Genomic DNA, 20,063 nt, shown 5'->3' on the forward strand with positions numbered 1-20,063 from the left:
TTTGACTATCTCTCTCTTTTTTTCTTCCCAGGGTATGGTATCTGTCACCCATTGGATACTGAGGTAGTCCCAGCGATCTACACTAGACTACACACCCGCAGAGAACAGGGCCTAGGTCTTCGCATCTAAAACAGTTCCTTGGCCCACAGACATGTCAGAAACATTTGTTGGATACATAAACCAAAGTAAGCTGTCAAGCCACTTTACTCAGGGAACAACGAAACCTCTGCTAATTAACCCCTAGCAGTCTCAGTTTTGCAAATGCAGTGGGGTGGTAAGGAGACCTGTGTCTGTTCTACAGACAACACTGTTACTAGAGAGATGACATGTGACATGGGAACAGACCTGCAACAGAGTCCAAGAAAAACCCCTAGGACTATAGTTTTTTTAACCCAGACAACATCCTTTGGTCCACATGGGTGAAGCACCACAAAGTGGAAAAGGGCAACCCAGAGGGACACAGCCTGGCTCTAGCAGAGACGAACCTCGGGGCTTAGGCTGACAGCAGCGCTTCAGCACAAAGCTTATATTGTCCGTGCGCAGGATCTGCTTCTTGAGGTGGTTCATGAGGTCTCTCAGGCTGGGAAAGTGGTCAGCAGAGCCATGCAGGCTGTAGCGGCCCTTCTGTACCTCAATCTGAAAGTTCTTGAACTGCTTCTGGCCGCCTAACACCTGCCATACAGAAAAACAACCGTGTTTAGAATGGGGCCAAGCAATGTTAATATTAGGGAGCACTGAACAAGAAGGTGTAGAAACTCTGAGTGTCTAAAAATACCGCCCCCCAAAAATTCCATCAACACACCAACCAATCGACTATAAGTCAATAATGAAGCAGTGCCAGGAAAAGATACTGATAAAAAACGGAGCTGAATCGTCAGCATTATGGAGATCTTACCGCTAAAGAAATGTACAGAATTGGGTTTTGACCTGTAAGATGAAGGCCATGAAGATGTCATAGGCTTGTTGCATATTTTAAAAATTCACACTTTTTAGAATGACCAATTATTGAAAGCTGAGCTCAATGTGTATCTACATCACTGCCTCTCGGGTTCATGGAACATGGTGGAAGGAGAGGCGGAAAGAGTGTACAAAGAGGAGGAGAGGGTGGAGTGTTATAGAAGGTTCCCTTTTATTTTTCTTTCTTTCTTTTTTTCTCCCTGACACACCATGGCTGTTGCACTCTTGAAGGTTTGGTAGCTGTGATTATCAAGGTAAGACTGGACTGGCCAACACTTTATCATAGAGGGAAGAAGGGACTAGGAAGCTCCACCCTCCTCAAGATATAAATACACGTAATAGCTGCTGGGGAAGGAGGAGACCTTTTCATCAGTGGTGCCCATGCGCCTGTAAGCAATCCTAATTAAACTCAGTCATTAAGAAAAAGATATAAAAATGAAAGAAAAACTTTCTGAGAAAAGGAAAGAGATTGGTAGGAGTTGGAGAGGGCAAGAAAGGGAGAAGGAGTCGTAAGGGGTAAGTATGGGTTAAATATGTACAGAGATGAAAATATAAAAAATCCATTATGTATAATTAATAAGTGCTAATTTTAGGAGGAGAAAAAACCATTAGTACTTTATATTAGCCAGCATATTTATGAAATAAAAACTGTGATGGATAAATTCACCCAGAACTTTCCAAAGTGAGCCTTTGCACACCATGAAGCAGCCCAAGGAAAAGCACAATGGGAGCTGGTGTCTGTCTGTCCATCCAGTCCACAATTCTAGTACCACAAAAGACAGTCTGAGCAGTCTTCTTCCATGGGCTCCTCCTCCTCCTCTTCTTCCTCTTCCTCTTCTTCTTCTTTTAATTTATGTTTTTTTTCCCCCTGAGACAGGGTTTCTCTGTGTAGCTTTGGCTGTCCTGGACTTGCTTTGTAGACCAGGCTGGCCTTGAACTCACAGAGAGACACTTGCCTCTGCCTCCCAAGTGATGGGATTACAGGTGTGTGCCACCACACCCTACGGCTCTTGTTATTATAAAGAAAAATATCAAGAATGAGGGCCAGGAAGATCTTCTTAAGGCACAAACTGGACATGATATTTAAAATATCCATGTCCACAAGGTTACTCTATCCTACAAACCCATACAATGGAACAGCACCACCTTTCTCATACAGCCTCTGTAAGCTTTATGTATGTAAAATGTTAGCTCTGTGCCTGGCCAGATGAAATAAACAATCCTCTGTGACTGTTCTTTTGCCAGGTAACTTGACCAACTAGGCTGTTACTCTGACTCTACTCTGAGGTGGCACTACCTTACACAGTCATCCATACTACTAAACCTCCTCCAAAGACTGAGGAGGAACTAAAAACCGGCAGCCTATGAACGTAACAAGCCTGACAAAGTATGAACCACTGGGCCTAAGTCAGACCTGAGGTCTGGCTGCTCAGGAACTCCTGGGACTTCTTCCAGGACACCTGGCAGCACTGGGCTCCTTATGCAACTTCCTCCTTCCACTCCTGACAGAGCCCAGCCCCAGGGCTCTCTTGTACTTTTCTCTGGCGTTTGACTTCTGCCATATGCAAATGCCTGGCCTCCATCTAGTAGGCTCTTCCCACTCATTTTTCCAGTGTAGGTAAGCCCCACTATTGCTGGCAAATTTAATGTACACTAACGCTATAAAACTCATCATTTTCACTGGGCATGGTGGTACACTCCTTTAATCTCAGCACTCAGGAGGCAGAGGCCACTGACCTCCATGAGTTCAAGGCCAACGTAGTCTACATAATGAGTTCCAGGACAGCCACAGCTACATGGAGAAATGCTATCTCAAAAGCCAAACCAAGCAAACAACAACAAAAACCCAAAGCCCCAACAAACAAAACCTGACCCTTGCCATCCTCTAAAATATTCTACTTAGCGTTCTAAAAAGTTGCAAAGGCATTTGAGGGATCATGGCCTTCAGGATTTCCCCCACTTGGTTCTTGGTTTGAAGCCCTATCTGGATGTTTATGCAGTAGACACCTCAGGATCGCAATTTATGTTAAAATGCCCAAAGCTATTGCTGCAGAAAGCAGGCTATGTTGATGAAGTAGCTCTCTGGCGCTAGTCCGTATCAGAGAATGCCACAGACAAGCACAGCTCTGGGTCTTATGATCCTGCCCCTGGCTATAAAGGAGTCACTCTAGAGAGTTATACATACTTCACAGGGGCCTCACGGAAGGCAGTCTCCTGGTCATGTTCTACCTTCCAAAGCTACAGTCCTCCTGCCAAGAGGAAAGAGAAGACAAGGAAGGAAAGAAAAAAGGAGGGGAGGAGAGGTAAAAAGAGAAAAAGGAATAGAAGAGGAAGGGAGAGACCAAGGGAGGGAGGGAAGGGGGTAGGACCAGCCAGAAAGAAGGATATAGGGTTTGGCTGTCAAGTGTCCTATCAGTCTGGATGTTCTTTCCAGACTACCAGGGACTTGCGCAGAGACCCAGATGTTCCTTTGTGTCACAGCTCCCGGGCTGGGAGCAATTCACAGAGACCTCGTGGCTGCATCCCCTGGCCCACACCTGTGTCCTGACTAACCTCAGACTTTTCAAAGCAGGTGACAGTCATAAGGATGTTGTCAAAGTCAGTGCAGCTCCACCTCAGCACGTACATCCCCTCCTCGTTCCCTTCTTGCCGCAGCTTATTGATAGCGTATTCTGTGCTGGAGAGAGAAACGGGCAAGGGACAAAGAATCACACCACAGCACTTCAGCTGTCAGGAGCATTCACTCAGCTGCAGTAGCTCGGGTTTATAGTCCCATTTTGTTACCTGCCAGTTACCTTCCTAAAGTCCTCTGTGGCATGGCATGAAGGAGGTGGTGATGAGGAATTTGAGACACCCTGAGTTTCCAATAACAGAAAGGAACTCACCTGCTGCCCCTCAACACACATGGCCTGCTTGGTTTTGCCCAAGTTCTCCAAAGATACTGTCTCTGTGTCTCACCAGAAGTGTCCCCCAGTACTGGTCAGGAAGAGCTGCCAAGGATACAGCAGCAGGAGCCCCATACTGGTCCCTTTCCAGCCCCTCATTCTAACTGCTGGGGAGAGCAGCTGAGTCCACTTTGCTTACTGCCGTGTCCTCAGTGACCACACCAGGCCTGGCTCACAGTACGTGCTTAACTGGTAACAAGTTGAATAAATACCTCAGTGATGAGCGAAAGAGCATTAGAGGAGAACACGCCTTATACTCCTTTGTATTCCCCAAGGCAGTGAGTCTTGATACCCCAAGGGCACAGAACACTGGCCATATGGTTACTAGTACCTGGTCAGTATGCTCACAAGTGCTGGTTAAAGAGAACTGGTGTGGTCAATGAGCTTTAGAAAAGCGGAGACTTGCCAGATATTGGTAGCGCACATCTTTAATCCCAGCACTTGGGAGGCAGAGGCAAGCAAATCTGAGCTCTAGGCCGGCCTGGTCTACAAAGTGAGTTCCAGGACAGCCAGGGCCACACAGAGAAACCCTGTCTCAAAAAATCAAACCAACGCCCATTCTCCCTAACCCAAAAGAAAAAGAAAAGGAAAGCAGAGACTAAGTACTTTCCAACTGTGTCATATGGTCACTGACATCGCCATACCCTCACTCATGCTGATTCCTCACCTGGAACACACAACTGTCCCCTCTTTGAGACTTGGCAGGCCATCATTGACTCTTGAATGTTTAATCCAATTTTGCATGCTACCTACACCAAGTAGTAGATTTCAGCCCCCACAGTCATGCAACACTCATTCCTTCATGCTCACTCTGTGTCCTTGCTGTGAGTGCCAGAATAGCAGGAAGCAATGCAGACATGCGTTTAGGAGGCTCATTCTCTGTGAAGAGAGGGAAGCCAAACAGGAAATGCATGGACATAAAACTAAACATTGGTGGTAAGGAGGTAATGAACACCACTGAAGGAAAGCAAAGTAGAATGCAATGTCCAGGCAGGGACAGGGAGAGGACAGACAGAATGTTGTCGCTTTATACAAAGTGAGTAGAAATGACTTCTTGGATAAGACAATAGCTAACAGCTGAAGGAAGGGGGGGCTGTGGAGACCCTAGAGCAGTCAATCTCAACCTGTGAGCTGGGGCCTATTTGGCGTTACATGTCAGATATCCTGCTTATCAGATATTTATATTACAATTCATAACATTAGCTGTAGCGGTTTGACTAGGCTTGGTCCTCATGTTTGAATGCGTGGCCCCTGGGGAACAGCACTATCAAGATGGACAGCCTTGTCTGAATGGAGGCAGCCTTGCTGAGGAAGTGTGCCACTGTGGGGTGGGCTCTGAAGTCTCTATGCTCAAGCTCTGTCCAGGGTGGAAATCCGGTCTCTTCCTCCTGGCTGCCCTCAGATCAAGATGTAGGACTCTTGGCTCCTCCAGCACCATGTCTGCCTGTCTGCCTGTGCACTGTCACGCTTCTCACCACAATGATAATGTACCAAACCTCGGAAACTGTGAGCAAACCCCGAGTAATGCTTTCCTTTATAAGAGTTGCCATGATCATGGTGTCTTTTCACAGCAATGATATCCAAATTAAGACAGTACCAAAATTATAATTATGAAGTAGCAATGGAATAATTTTATGGTTGGGGGTCTTCACATGAGAAATTATATTAAAGGGTCACAGATGCCCTAAAGGAAGAGCATTCCGGACAACGGGAAAAGCCAGTGCCAGTGTCTGGATGCTCAACTGAAGCTGGGACACCAGAGGAAAATGCTTTTATGGTGGGCAGTTCCTCACTCTTCAATTCTTCATGAGCCTGTCTCAGCCAGTGAGCACACACCACCAACCTACTCATCTCTCAGGTAGCCAGCATGGGAAGAAGGGGAAGCCTGGAACACAGATGAAGACAATCTCTAAGACTTAAAAATCTGCATCCTGTCTCCCTTGAAGTGTTCAGTACTGGACAGGGTAGGAGTTGGCTATGAAGAAGTGAGGGGCTAAAGTATGCGAAGCAAAGACCAAATGAAGGAAGTAGCTGGGGCATGCTGTAAGCCTACATCAGGAAATGACAGGAAGGGCTAGTGAAAGCTCAGTTAGCACAGTGCACAAAGAAGGCAGCAGCCTCCATATGCTGGCCAGCATGGCCAATTGACCCATCCTCAACAACTGGCCACATGTGCAGCTAAGGGAACCAGACTTTCTACCTCTAAAACCCAGGCTCTTTTTACACCAAAGGTAATAGAAAGCATTCTTGAACCAACCAGATTGGTCCGTGACAGCCATTCTGTATATTGTGGACAATCAGTGGGGGAGCCACATCGGTGCAGAGGTAATGGTGGGCATCTGCTGTGAGCCGGAAGTAGCCATCTACCAGGGACACAAAGGATAAGGCCTCCTCATGAGAAGAGAGCTTCAGTTCCTGGTGAGAGAAGACACACCACAGTTACATCACTCCATTCTCCTGTGGCTGGCATCTACCTGCTGATACCTTTGAAAAGCAGATTTCAAACACTCCAGAGCAGGGGCGGCTAGCTAAAGCATGCCCCACCTGGCATATGAGCACCTTACCTTCCTGACAGCAGAAGCCTGGGCAGCATGAGTATGTGGGAGATGCAGAGAGAACTGACAAAGCAAGACTTGGCAACTGGCTGGCATCCTGCTTTCGTGAAAGACCAGAGGCCAAGTACTGTCTGCTCAAAGAGTGGAGATGTGAGAGCAAGAATACTCTCAGGAGGGAGGAGGGCACAGCAGCGAGTCACAAGTTCTGCAGCCAGCCTCTTCAAGTTCACAGCATCTCTACCTGCTGCTGGGCTCAAACAGTCAACTCACTGCTTTCACAGGTCAAAACAGTCAACCACTAGCAATTTCAAATTGTTTAACAAAGGATCTATGCCCCTTTAACAATTTACTTGACTTCTTTGTCCCTGTGTAAAATAGGTATAACTATCACCACAGAGTTAACATAGTTATTAAAACAGCTGATCCTTGTAAGGTCCTTAAGTAGGAAATGCCTGGCACAACCTTAGTGCAGGTATCAGTGAAGGAAAACCCACTTAAAAGAGACAGGTACTTCTTGTGCCTTTCTCTGTTATGATTCCCTTTGCAGCACTGTAGCCTGGCAGAACCATAGGCCTAAATGGCTAGGTGAATTCTGACCTTCAATATGGTGGGCACTAACTGGGTGCCAGATGTGACTGGCAGCTCAGAGATGATGGAGCTCCTCATAAAATGTGAGCCCCACTTACTGCTTTTCTTCCTCTGCTGTCATCTTACAAGGCTACCCACAGTGATAACCAGACCACTGACCTGCCATCACTACCACCCCAACCTCCTCTGATTCCTGGGGGTTTGGTAACTTCTTAGAAACAGTAACAACACTGGCAGAAAGTGTGGGCTGCAGGCAGGCAGCCTCAGGCAAATCCTGGCACGTTCTCACTATGAAGCACAGTACAAGTCCCTACGGCTCTCTATTACAGTCTCAGGTTCCCCACTTGGCACCTCTACATCTACGATTCTTTTAAGGCACTGATTCTCAATCTTCCTAATGCTGTGACCCCTTAATACAGTTCATATTGTGGTGATCTCTAATCATAGGGTTATTTCTGCAGCTCCTTCATAAGTATAATTTTGCTACTGTTGTGAATCTTAATGTAAATATCTTATGTGCAGATGGTCTTAGGTGACCCCTATGAAAGGACTGTTCAACCCCCGCAGTGGGTCTTGATCCATAGGCTGAGACCTGCTATTCTACAGGCTCTTCACCACAACCTACAAGCGGAGGTGAGGAGGCATCAACAACATGTTTCTCCCTCCTCTTCCCATTTTTGCACCATTTCTCAATATTTCTATTTCTCTCTTTGCTTTTTAATTTTTCTTGTTAGATTTATTTGTGTGTGCATGAACATATGCAGCCACAGCACACATGTTGAGGTCGGAGGACAACTTTGTAAAGTCAGTTCTCTCCTTCTACCTTTATGTAGCTCCTGAGAATTGAACTCAGGTCATCAAGCTTGGTGGGCAAGTGTCTACACCTGCTGAGCCACCTGGCCAGCTTAACTTTAACTACATTTTTTTCCCTGATAAAGTTATTTATTTTAATGTTTGAGAAGAGGGACAGTAGACTAAGAAAATGAAAGCAGCTCACAATCTTACCACAAGCAAGTGGCTGTGAAGACGGAACAGTTGCTCTAGGGGCATATGTGACATGCATGCTAACCTTCAAAAACTCTGTAAAGAAAATCAGTACCAGCTTATAGATCAATATTTACATTCTGCTTTTATTCTATTTACAGATCTTTCTTTTTTGTTTTAACAGTTTGGTTATGGGATATTCTACTAGTCAGGTGAGCTGAGATCATTTCCCCAGCCTTCTATTTTATATCCAGGTTGTTTGCAGTATTTTGACATGGTAAATACTGCTGAAATGAACTTTCATTTGTTAGGTTTGGGTTTTTTTCAAGACAGAATTTCCCTGTGTGGCCCCGCTACCTGAACCTCATTCCGTAGACCAGGCTGGCATAGAACTTGGAGACCTGAAATGAACATTCTTACTTATAAGCCACTGTCTGCTTCTCACATTGTTTCTGGAAAACACGTCCCCCGGGTTCCTAAGTGGAAACCTACAGGAATATTTTCAAGGTCTTTGCTGTCAACAGCTTTCTAGAAGGTTGTCAGAAAGACACCCTCTAGACATGACAGTATGACCTGTCCTGAACTGCCTCTCAGGCTCTCCCTTTGCATTGTGCATTATCTTTCTGACATCATTTTAGGCAAAACCTGCTGCTGACAGCCTTCGCTCTGTATGCCTGTCACACTAGCCTGTCCTCAACATGCGTTATCAGGGTGGCTTCCCACGACAAAAACTTGTTTACTTGGCAGAGTTACCACTTTCCCTCCCAAACTGGCCTGCCTGTCTAGATTGTATCCTCAAATGATACCAGAGAACAAAAAGTGAGGTGACACCCTCCCAGCTGTCCGAGTCCCTGGGTGTGCCTGACACTCTGATGAGGCTGTTCTGTGGCTTGCCACGTGTCTGACGGTCTCATCATGTGCCAAGTGTGGCTTCCCACCATTTCATCTCAGATAACCCACCCACCTCAGCAGAGACACCTCTGGGAGCTCTGTCTTTTCCTTTTAAAATCAGAGATTAATTTATGGTTAACAGTATGAGATAGACTTAGGATGGACTAGAGTCTACAGCAGTAAACTCTGGGAACAGACCTATAATACACAAGAGTGGCCCAGACATCAGAAAGACAGAAGGACCAGAAAACAAAATGAAGTGCAGGGAGGCAAGGTGCTGGATCCAGCTCCATTGTGGAGCTCTAGTACATGAGCAGGGCTGGCTGGGGCCTTGGGTCCTGTTGCGTCCCTTCTCCTAACCCCCAACCCCTTAGCTCCTTGACTTCTATGCTTAGAAGGTGGGAAGTTGGTATTTCCATGGTTTGGGAACGTGGGTTTGGTTGTACAGTTGATCAAGGCTCCTGAGAGGTAGAGACTCCCTAGGGAGTGGAGACTGGGAGGTATTAGAACAGCAGAAGTCATCAAAGGGTTCAAGAAGTCAGGTGCCAGGACAGGGCCATCACACAGCGTGCTTCTGTGCAGAACAGGCTTCTATCCATTTATGTCTACTACACCAACACGGTACAATAAATAACTGTAAATCCTTTTCTTTCATATCCACTTTTTAAATGTCTATGTATCTGCCACAACTGTGCAAGTGCCCATATAAGCCAGAAGAAGGCCTCAGATTTCCCAGAGCTGGAGCTACAAATGGTTTTAAGTCACAGGACACGTATGCTGGGGTTCAAACTGGGGTCTTCTGAAAGAACAGCAATTGTTCTTGACTGCTGAGCCATCTCTCCAACCTGTTGCTCACTTATTTTTATAAACTAAATATTGTGATTTCAATGTCTTTGGGTAATCAACAAACCCTAAAACAGATGAGACATTTGCAAGAAGCAAGTGCCAAGGATATGCCAGCGTAACTCTGGAGCAGACACTGAAAGGGCCCATCACCAGACGTTTCCTTGGGCACGGGAACTCTGGAAACCATGTGCCACAGAGCCGCCCTCAGCAGTGGCTCTCTCTCACGTACGTGCAGCTGGGAAGTGTCTAAGCTGGCTTACCATGTTTTTGTTGTCCTGCTTGTTAATGCTGACCACAGACTCCTTTATTACAATGTGGGTAATTTCAGGGAAATAGGAAAAATTGTTCCAATCATCCCAGAGTTTGTTTTTCTCCTCATCTTTCTTATGTTTATGTTCCAGTTTTTTCCGCTTCAGTTTATTTTTTTCCTTTTCAACAGGAACTACCTGATAAGATAACAAAAGTGACAGGATTTGGTTAGCTTTCTCACTTTCTGTTGAAAAAAGGTCAATGCTTCTAGAAATATCACACAGGGCCAAGGCCCAAGGAAGAGAAAGTCATGTCTGAAATCAGAGAAACTCAGGGAACCAGGGGCTTAGACACAAATGACGGAGTCCTACCAGAGAAGTTTGGGATTTCACTCTCTAAGAATCCTTGAGCATGTGGACTACAGTCCTTCCATGACTTATAATGTGCACGGTGATGCTAGATAGGGCATAATGGGCACACCAACCACAGGTCTCCTCACTTCCAGACTGGACAGTGTGCTTCAGCCCAGGCAGACAGCAGATCTTCCCAAATACAAAGGCTACCAAGGTTTTGACTTTATAATATTTCTAGAACAAAGCTTTTCAGGAGATGATACAAATTCACATTTCAAAAACTGACATGCTAAAGAATATGTATCTGTCCAAATTTATCTAGCTGACTAGGATGAGTTTGCATAGCAGATTCCACATTAACTTCCTGTCCCTACTAGTTACTTAACTAGTCAGGTCATCTCTGAGTCATGATCTCCCCAGTCATAAAATACCAACTGTCAATGTCAATCTTCATGAGCTTAGGTACATACCTATCTATCCATTAGCCACTGTGAAGAAGGCCTTTGGTAAGTTGGTGTTGTTATTTTACCATGAGAATAAGGCAGGGGGAGAAAATGAATCTTACAATTAATATTATTGCCTGCAGTGATAACTAGGCAGCTTCAGTGATTCAGTCAACAGTTATTATCAGTCAGGTTCTGTGTCTATGCACAGTTTAGCTCTCTCAACAACCATATGAATCAGACATAGTAACCACAGTCAGCCAGTTGATTTCATGGGTTCCACATCCACTAATTCCGTGTGCACAGATTCAACAGACAACAACTAAAATGTCAGGCCTGTAATGTTGTGTTTGTGCCCATATGCAGACTCTTTTCTTGTCATTATTCCCCAAACCATGTACTGTAACTATTTATGTAGCATGTACCTAATATTAGGTATTATAAGGCAACTTAGGGATAACAAATACAAGCAGAAGGCTATGTATAGGTTGCATAAAAATACTGTATCATTATCTATGAGACCTGAGCATCTACAGATTTTGGTACCTGCACAGATTCTTGCCTCCAGGTGCTAAGGGATAACTGTATCTCCACTTGGCAGATGAGTCCTATGCAACTACATGAGTAGAATAACCCTCCTTAGGCCATGTAACTATAAAGAGTGAAACTAGACTTTGAACTGTCTCCTTAGTTTAACATGTTATTACCTCATTGACAAAGAAAAGGGCTGCAGATAGAGCTCAGCAGTGGAACACTTGCCTAAACCTGTGAGGCCCTAGATTTGATTCCAGCACTGTAATAACAACAAGTAAAGGTGGGGGAGGGGCACATAGCATGTTCAAGGCCCTTGATTCAATACCCAGTACAACAAAACAAACACCTCAATAAAGTTTCGTAACACACATACAATTATCTATTTGTTAGGTTCAATTCTTGCCTCAACTGTGCCATAGTTGTGAGAAATGAGAAATACACGGCCTCCAGCTGAGATGATTTACTTTAGCCTGTGGGGGTGAAGTCATGCAAACAAGTGATGCTGCAAGCTCAATAGCACATTCCAGCGACACTGGATATCTCTTTTTTTTTTCCATCAGACACCCACAGCCACTTACATTCCGTTTCTGCCGCCACTGGATTCCAAGATTTCCAGTCACCATGACTTCATAAAGAATATTGCCACTGTCATTCGAATGGAATCGATTCAATTCATTTTCTGATGAAATCAGTAGCATAGAAGTCTCAAATATTTCAGCTCCATAATGTTTTGTCAAAGTTTCCAGGGTAGCTAGGTATTTCACCTTCAGGTCATGTGTAGACACACTGCTGTCACAGATGGTCTTGTTGTTAAATTCCTTTAGGAAATCCTTGAAAACATTATTTATTCGCATCCTGGTAAGAAGGTTCCTCTGTCTGATGGATTTATTCAATGTTTCTGGAATATATCTCTTGTAGCTAAAAGAAAAAAAATTTTAACATACAAGTTAGCAAGAAATGATTAGAAATATGCCTTTATGACTTTCCTTGTATCTGCAGGCAAATGAGAAAACAGGATCTAATCCCAGCGACTATGTAAACAATTATAAAGAGATTGACACAAATCTCACGGAGAGGGCACACAACATCACATGCTCCACAGATGCAGGTAGACAGGAGCCTCTTACACGTACTGTCAGATTATCTGAGTCACAATGCAGACAGAAAGGCTGAGTCATGTATATTTTCGCTTGCTAGTTTTGCTGCTCTGGGCATCTTAGGACACACACATGCACTGCTAGGATTGAGCATTAGGATGGCGGCACATCTGTAACCCTAGCACTCTGCAGGTAGAGGTAAGAGGATCAAAAGTTCAAGGTTATCCTCGATTATACAGTGAGTCTGAGAGAGAGAGAACTGAGGGGGAGAGATTGATTCTTTTTTTTTTTTTTTCCCCAGACAGGGCCTCACTATGCAGTCCTGCCTGTCCTAGAACTTCCTATGTATCAGGCTGGCCTCAAACTCAGAGATCTGCCTCCCAAGGGCTGGGACTAAAGGCGTGCAGCACCAATCCTCACTGGTGAGTGGAAATGTGACTCAGCTTCACAGATGGGCTGAAATGACATGAAATTAACCTCAAACCACACTTCAATACAATCTTCTGTAACTAATAACTGACCATCCTTCATATCGGAAGTTCTGCTCTCAGGTCACTGAGTGCAGGCTGAGAAGGCACTCCGACAGCGGAATTGACAGGAAGCATGCAAGGCGTGCAGAGGCAGGGTGTGCAGGGCACTAATCTGCCTGGACATTTCACTCTAGTTCACATTCCTGAGATTAGTGGTTAGCGTAAAATAAATCACGCCACAATTTTAATCTGCTACTTTGTACAAGTATGCAAAGATTTGAGTCATGTAGAGAGATGTCAGAAAGACAGTGTGGCTGCCAAACAAGAATGAAAGCACCTAAGCTAACATTACAGCTTGGGGGAATGTGCCTGTAATTTCAGTACTCAGGAGTTCTTGAGGCAGCAAGAACATGAGTTTGAGGCAGTCTGGACTATGCATGGCAAGACCCTGCTTCAAAACTGATGTCCCCAAACAGTAACATGTCCCATAAGTCACTCTGGCTGGCAGGAAGGCTTACCTGATGTCTTTGGGAAGTTCTGGCAACTGCATCTTCTTCATCATGGCATAGTGGGAGATGGCCAGTACAGCCATGCCCAGGCACTCGTTCTCAATGTCGTGCCCATCTTGCTCTGTCTTGGGGTCCCGAATGGGAGCCAGGCATTTGATCAGATCATACTGTCCCTTGGGAGCAAAGAGAAAAACTGAGTTACCACCTAAGCTTCAGGAACCACACATGTTGATCTTGAGAGAAGGGCTGGCCAAAATGTTACGCAGTAAGGAGAGGAATCAGGGGGTCTCCAGCATCAAGACTGTTTCCACCAAAATGGGGCATGAAGCAGATAAGAACATGTTCTCGCTAGATTACTTAAGTCATTCATTTAGTGAGTATTTACCAAGTACTGTTCAAGGTGCTGGTGAAGAGCACAAATTCACAAAGCCCCTTCATGGGACTTTCTACACAAACAATGCCTATACACAGTGCATATTAGGTCTGAACTGCATCAGAAGAAGACAAGTGACACTGGGCTGACAGCGTTCATTTCATAAACATGTTCTAGCTGGCTTAGTGTAAGGACTGGGTGTATGTGTAGGCAGGGCACCAGCTCCATTTCAGATGTGGGTTTGGGAAAAGGGGAAGGAGTCACATTGCACAGTGCCTCACTACCACAAACCATTAGTTTGTTCTACATGTGTTATTTATATTTCCAATACAGAAGAACGTCACAAGAATACACTATCTCCCAGATAGAGGGAGGAACACCGCATTCCACAATCCAATGGGGACTTAAAGTAAATAAATAAACAAAACAAGAATGAAAACTAGTACCCACAACTAGCCTAGTTCGGAGCAATGATGAGCCAGTGCAGGCCCACACTAACTAACACCTAACCTCCCTGGCTAGGCTTCACCTTAGTCCTCACCGCAGCCCAGTTAGAGTCCTCCTAGGGGAGGAATCAAATTATGAACACTAGAGACTTGGCAATGAAGAAGGCACATTTCTAGCCTCGTGGAGAGTCCATTCTGAAGAAAAGAAACAGGAAGCAGTAAAGTTAGATGCTTGCAAAAAAGAAGAGAGTCGTGGGAGCTGGAGCTGAGACTGCTGTACTGAGGTAAGGTCTGACCCTGACTCCAAGGTACCTTTGCTCCGCACTGTGAAAGCTGCACCAATGCTCTGCTGGGTATTCACACCTGAGGAAGTGAACTTCCTGGCCATTCTCCCTGGGCAAGGGATGGTCTGGAAGAGGTTTCTACAGAGACACTCATTTCCCTGAAAGCCCTTCAGTTTCATGTTTTTGTTTTGCTCTGTTTTGTTGTTGGGGGTGGGGAGAGAGCTGCAGTTCCTCTTCTGTCCACAATAGGACTTTTTTCTTTCAGGTGTTAAAAAAAAAAAAAAAGGGTCACTGGTCAGTTCCACAAGGTTTTGAGAGAGAGAGAAGAATCTACACTGACAGTGCTTGAGGAGCAGAAAATATCTGAAGCTGAGACCTTGGGACTAGATGGAGAGCCTGGCTATGAATACTCTAACAACTAGCTCAAGTGACTAACACTGGCCTTGCTGAAGGTGAGGTTCTAGCACAGAGGAAGCCATGCTCTTCCTTTCTTAGTGAGATCTCCCCATTCACAATGCCCCACAGGCTCCATCCGGAAAGGCTGTCCCTTTCTGCTCTTGTTTTTGCTTTTCTAAGACAGATTCTCACTGTGCAGAGCAGGCTGACCTCACACTCACAGGAGACTTTAAAGTGCTGGGATTGCAGGTTGAGACATCACGCCAGCCCTCAGGACTTCTTCTGCAGTATCATTTACAAACTCACTGTTTTTTGTTGTCTAACTTGCGTATACAATAGGTCACACAGAAACTGCAGCATTTTACCCAAGTACCCAGTGCCTAATACAACTGCATAAAGCAAGAAGACACAGACACGCAGTAAATCATCCTACATAAACGAACTGATAGAAACCACTAAAGATAAGTCCTTCTGAGACAAGCTCTCGCTATATAGCGATGGCTGTCCTGGAAATAAGTGTGTCTATGTGCGTGAGTGTGTGAGTGCATGTGTACAGACCAGGCTGGCCCCGACTCTGCTATAGTTCTTATGCCTCTGCCTTTCGCCTCCAAAATGCTGTGACTGCACGTACACATCACCAACTAGCCAGGCCAGTATTTGTAATGGACATCTGAAAAAATGAGACAATGATGAAAGCAAGATGAATAAAGATGTGGTTTATAAACAACATGGACAATATGGTGGCAGAAAATAGAGGAAATAAAAGAGAAGTGATTGACCTGGAAAGCACATAGCTGGGAGGCAGCTCCTTGGCTGACACACTGCCTTCCCCAGTCACCTGGGCAAGAATATCACAGATCAAGCGATAAACCGCAACCAGTACAGCTGCAGAGGGAATCTGTGCCCCACCAGGCCTCACACTCCCCATAAGCTCCAGGCCTGACTTAGGTTTCCTACCTGTGCAAACAGATACTCCAGTGAACTGGCATCAAGCAGTGGGGTTGCTTCTGGAATCTTTTTCTTCTCATATCCATTTTTCTGCTTCTTTGGAGAATGCCGCCATACAGACTGTTCATTGTCATTGGTGCCATGCCAGTTGGTAAAATAGAACCTAAAAGACAGTAAAACAATGTCAACTGTGGTAGAGGAGTCCGTTGACTGAAGGCCTGGGAGAGATGTCTACCCAGAGAGGCCCACACTGAGGCTGAACTGCCCTGAGGAAATTGGAGACACAAGCCTTGCACACACAACTCTTATCACCCTGAGCCAGGATTCCTTCTCACTCTCCCAAGTGTGCGGTCACACTGTACCTTCAGCACCTCCTCTGGGACAGAAGGATAAAGTAATGTCCTAATGATCAGGGGACAACTCTTCTGACATCCCCAACACCTCCCCAGATTAAAAAACAAACAAACAAAAACAAAAACAAAACACCTACAACTAGCAGCTACTTCACAGCTCTAGTCCTGCTTGGCTGTCCTTCCCAAGACCTTTCCATTTGGCTCCGCCATGTCTGAAATCAAGTTCTGTCCTACAGTCAACACTAATACGGTAGTGTTTCTTAGGTCTCGGCTGGCTGTAATTGAATTGGTGATGTATTTACAATGAGTATGACTTCTAAAGAGAAATATAAAACATCAGGTGTGCTGACATGCTCAAAGTGAACAGCATGGTAAAGCCTTATGCCACCTAATCCCAACAGCAATACCTCCAGGTTGACTTCACTGTTTCCTCTATGTGGATGAGGAAAACTAAAGTTCATCAAGGTGAGGTGACCTAACACTCCCAGCCTGACTCACAGCCACTTTGGCCTGCCACCTGCTAAGAAAACAGGCTGCTTTCTGAGCTGTGTGAGAGTGGCTGAGCTACTCTAGCCCAGCTGTCTTCAGGCTGCAGACTCAGCTCTGTCTGGGGCTCTCTCTCAAATATGCCAGTAAGTTGACAGAAAAACAACCATGTCACTGAGAAGCAATGAACAACTCCCACCCTAGAGAGCTGCTGTTAAAGTCAGACAAGAATAGGGCCACGCCAGGCCAGGCCGGAGGGCTCTCAGGCAGTCTCTGCCCTCTGTGAGTTCCCTGTCCCACAATAACACAGAACAACAGGAAGTGGGACTCATGTCATAAGCAGAACTACACTGCAGCTTTCACAGTCCCCACACACTTCTCTTTTCCTCTATAAATATCTGTCAAGAGTTATATTTTACAACCTGACTTAAACTCTGCTTCTTGTGATTTTTAAATGAAAAGTACACATTTCATGGACCCCTGATGACACTGTGAGTCCTTAACACCATGATTAGTAGGTAACTTGTCACGAATAATAAACGCCACACTAGAGTTTAAGCCTTTTGATGTTGCAACAGGACATTATCATCTACAAATGTGTTAGACAGATACTTTCATAATTATCCTAGGATGCACACAACCTGCAGACTACAGGTGAACATGCCTGGCTCTAGAACACAAACAGTAAGCAGGCACATGGATGAGGCAAGATGCTTCTGCAAGGTACAGAAGGAAACAAGCAGGTACACATCTTGAAACAGTGTGGGCAAAGTGAGTGCTCCCGGGCAGCAGAGGCCACAGCTGTCTTGCTCAGCACCAAATCCCCAGAGCCACATAGCAGGTGCTAAATATGTGCTTGACAGACAAACAACAAATGACGAGCAAACTCAAGGAGTAGCGATCAACATGGAGAAGAATGGATGAAAATATTACTTTGAAGGTCAAAATCAGTATTTTGCAGCTTTCAGTGGTTTACACAAACTGTATTCTCTGTAGGTCATGAAAAGAACTGGGAGACTGACTGCGGGCTTTAATGTGTCTTGTACCCAGAAAGAGCCACAAGCTGCACACACTACTCCAGGTCTCCAAAGAGGATGGTAGATTATCCCCTTAATTCCCATGCACATGCTAGGAGACAGGATTCCCATCACAATAAGAGCCCAAGGGGACCCAGAACTGCTGTGGCTTGTGTTTATGTGGGCCCAGTCACTACAGGACTCTTCACAGGAGGAACGGAGCACACCAGGGAGCAGAGGTCAGGCTCCACTCCTCCCTGGAAGTAAGGAGTGATCCACTGCACTGGCTACAAGGGTTCTACCAGAGCTCTGACTGAAGGCATACAGGCCAGCTAAGGACCATAACAGGGCTACAAACATTAAGTTCACCATGGCACGCTCCCTGCAGGCCTGCTGAGAGAAGCACTGAGGACAAGTACTCTCTGAATGTCCAACCTATCATATCCTTTCACATTCATCTAGGACCAAACATCTTTACACTGGTAAGCAAAGTGCTTACAATTCCAGAATTTGGGAGGCTTCTGCAGAAAGATTGCAAGTTAAAGGCTAACCTAGGCAACTTGGCAAGATACCTTGGTGGGGAGAGTACGCCCTTCAGTACTAAAATCACAACAATACAGAGAATATTAGCATTGTCCCAATGCAAGGTGACAAACAAATCTGAGAAATGTTACAGACTAGACTCAAAAATAAAGTATGATCACCAATATTAACAACTTATTAATTGCTAATGAAGCAAAACTAGAAACAGGAACATGCCACCATGCCTGGTTTTGTATGCAGGTGCTGGGTGGGGATCCAAATTCAAGCCCTCACAAGCTCTCTATTGACTAGGCCAGCTCCAATGTAACCATAAAATTCTCAAAACTGTCAATTTACTGTAAGATAAAAAAAATACTGAGTGAGCTGTTTATTGAGCTTTGTATACATCAATCCTGATAATGTGATGAGAATTAAAACCAAGTGGGGGTAAGTGCAGTGTTCATACAGCCCACACTCCTTTTCAGGATGGGGAGAGAGAGTGCAACAGATGAACCTTGAAAATGGCAGAGAAATGACTCTAAGTTTGCACTTAAACAATGTACTCAATATAAGTTTTTAAAGTTTCATTTTACTGAGAAGTTATCTTCCTTATAAGGGTTTTTTCCTTCCTTGAAAACAAGTAAAGAATATGACTGGTTTACATGAACATACATCATAAATAACCATTCAAATAATTAAGTAAAAACAGAAAATGTGTGCGAGAATATTTCCTAAAACAGGGCCAGGATGCCACTAAAACTGTCACGAGCACTTGTTTTCTTACTGCATGGCCTTCACTGGCTAGATTACCAGCTTTCAAGCTCTTTGTAGACTGCTCTAATGCGAATGGCTGAGCTTAGGGTGGTATCTTTTCTCCAACTTCAAAGAGACTGTGGTAAGAGAGCAACATCCTGTTGAAGCACACTGGCAGGTATAAAGGCGAGGTGACAGAACTGAAGCTTAGGTGTACTTCCTGGCAGCTAACACAAAGGGGATCAGCTAAACACCGTGGGTAACCAATGAATGAAGATGAGCACCCGCAGCAGCACTGCCAGGGTGGGTTACTAGGTGTGGAACTTTACCGGCTCTTTTCCCTTTGCAGTTCATCAGCTTTCCCACTAGGAAAATGGGAGAGTTGCATCAGGCAAGCACAGGTCTCTTATAAATGCCAAATGCTGCCATAATGGACTCAAGCCTACCGGGAAAGAATCAGAACTCAAGGGCATGCCCCTGCCCAGGGTTCCAGCTGCAAGTCTACCAAACGTTTGTGATCTCAGAACCAGCCCCAGGCTGTGGGAAGTAAGATCAGAGAAAAACAAATCAAAACAGAGAGCGAAGGCTCAGTTGGGGATCTAAAGACTCCTCTCAACCTGGGGTAAGACACACAGGACACACAGCTCTCCCCACAAGGTGAGAACTTGGGGGAGCACCAGAAGAGGAGAATTCCGTCTCTCAGACTGGAATGGTAATACAATCAAAATACAAAGGGGGGCAGCAGCTGGGGTACTACAGAGACCAGAGACTCTGGAAGGTGTTTCCAGCATGGTCTGGCACCCTCTTAGCATCTGAGCTGATCTACCGATTTCATCATATTTACAAAGTCAATATCCTTTTCAGATAGGGCCCCACCTACTTATAAGTTTCATGGCTAAATACACATTAGTTGTGCTTCCCTGTTATCTAAAATACTTTTAGTTCTACAGAAGCAGTTACAAAGCCAAAAGTCTGCACCGATGGAAGCATCAACTATCTATTGTGGCCTTGGGATATTTAACAAAATTTGCAACATGGGAAAAAAGTCAAGTGCCCATCAGAATA

The 20,063-nt window shown here is 45.1% G+C and overlaps 1 protein-coding gene across 1 annotated transcript in view; it reads right to left on the reverse strand.

The window, feature by feature from the left end:
• JAK1 (Janus kinase 1) overlaps positions 1-20,063 on the reverse strand; it is a 127,757-nt gene that overhangs the window by 18,914 nt on the left and 88,780 nt on the right. Inside the window, exons 5-11 of the mRNA XM_084784428.1 lie at positions 15,878-16,031; positions 13,431-13,594; positions 11,924-12,263; positions 10,027-10,212; positions 6,160-6,317; positions 3,511-3,634; positions 486-672 (exon numbers count right to left, since the gene is read on the reverse strand). Coding sequence (XP_084640554.1) covers positions 486-672; positions 3,511-3,634; positions 6,160-6,317; positions 10,027-10,212; positions 11,924-12,263; positions 13,431-13,594; positions 15,878-16,031 — 1,313 coding nt within the window. The remainder of the gene's footprint in view (positions 1-485; positions 673-3,510; positions 3,635-6,159; positions 6,318-10,026; positions 10,213-11,923; positions 12,264-13,430; positions 13,595-15,877; positions 16,032-20,063) is intronic.

The sequence above is a fragment of the Acomys minous genome (assembly GCF_964271855.1).
Source record: "Acomys minous genome assembly, chromosome: 6".
In the NCBI taxonomy this organism is placed as follows: Eukaryota; Metazoa; Chordata; class Mammalia; order Rodentia; family Muridae; genus Acomys; species Acomys minous.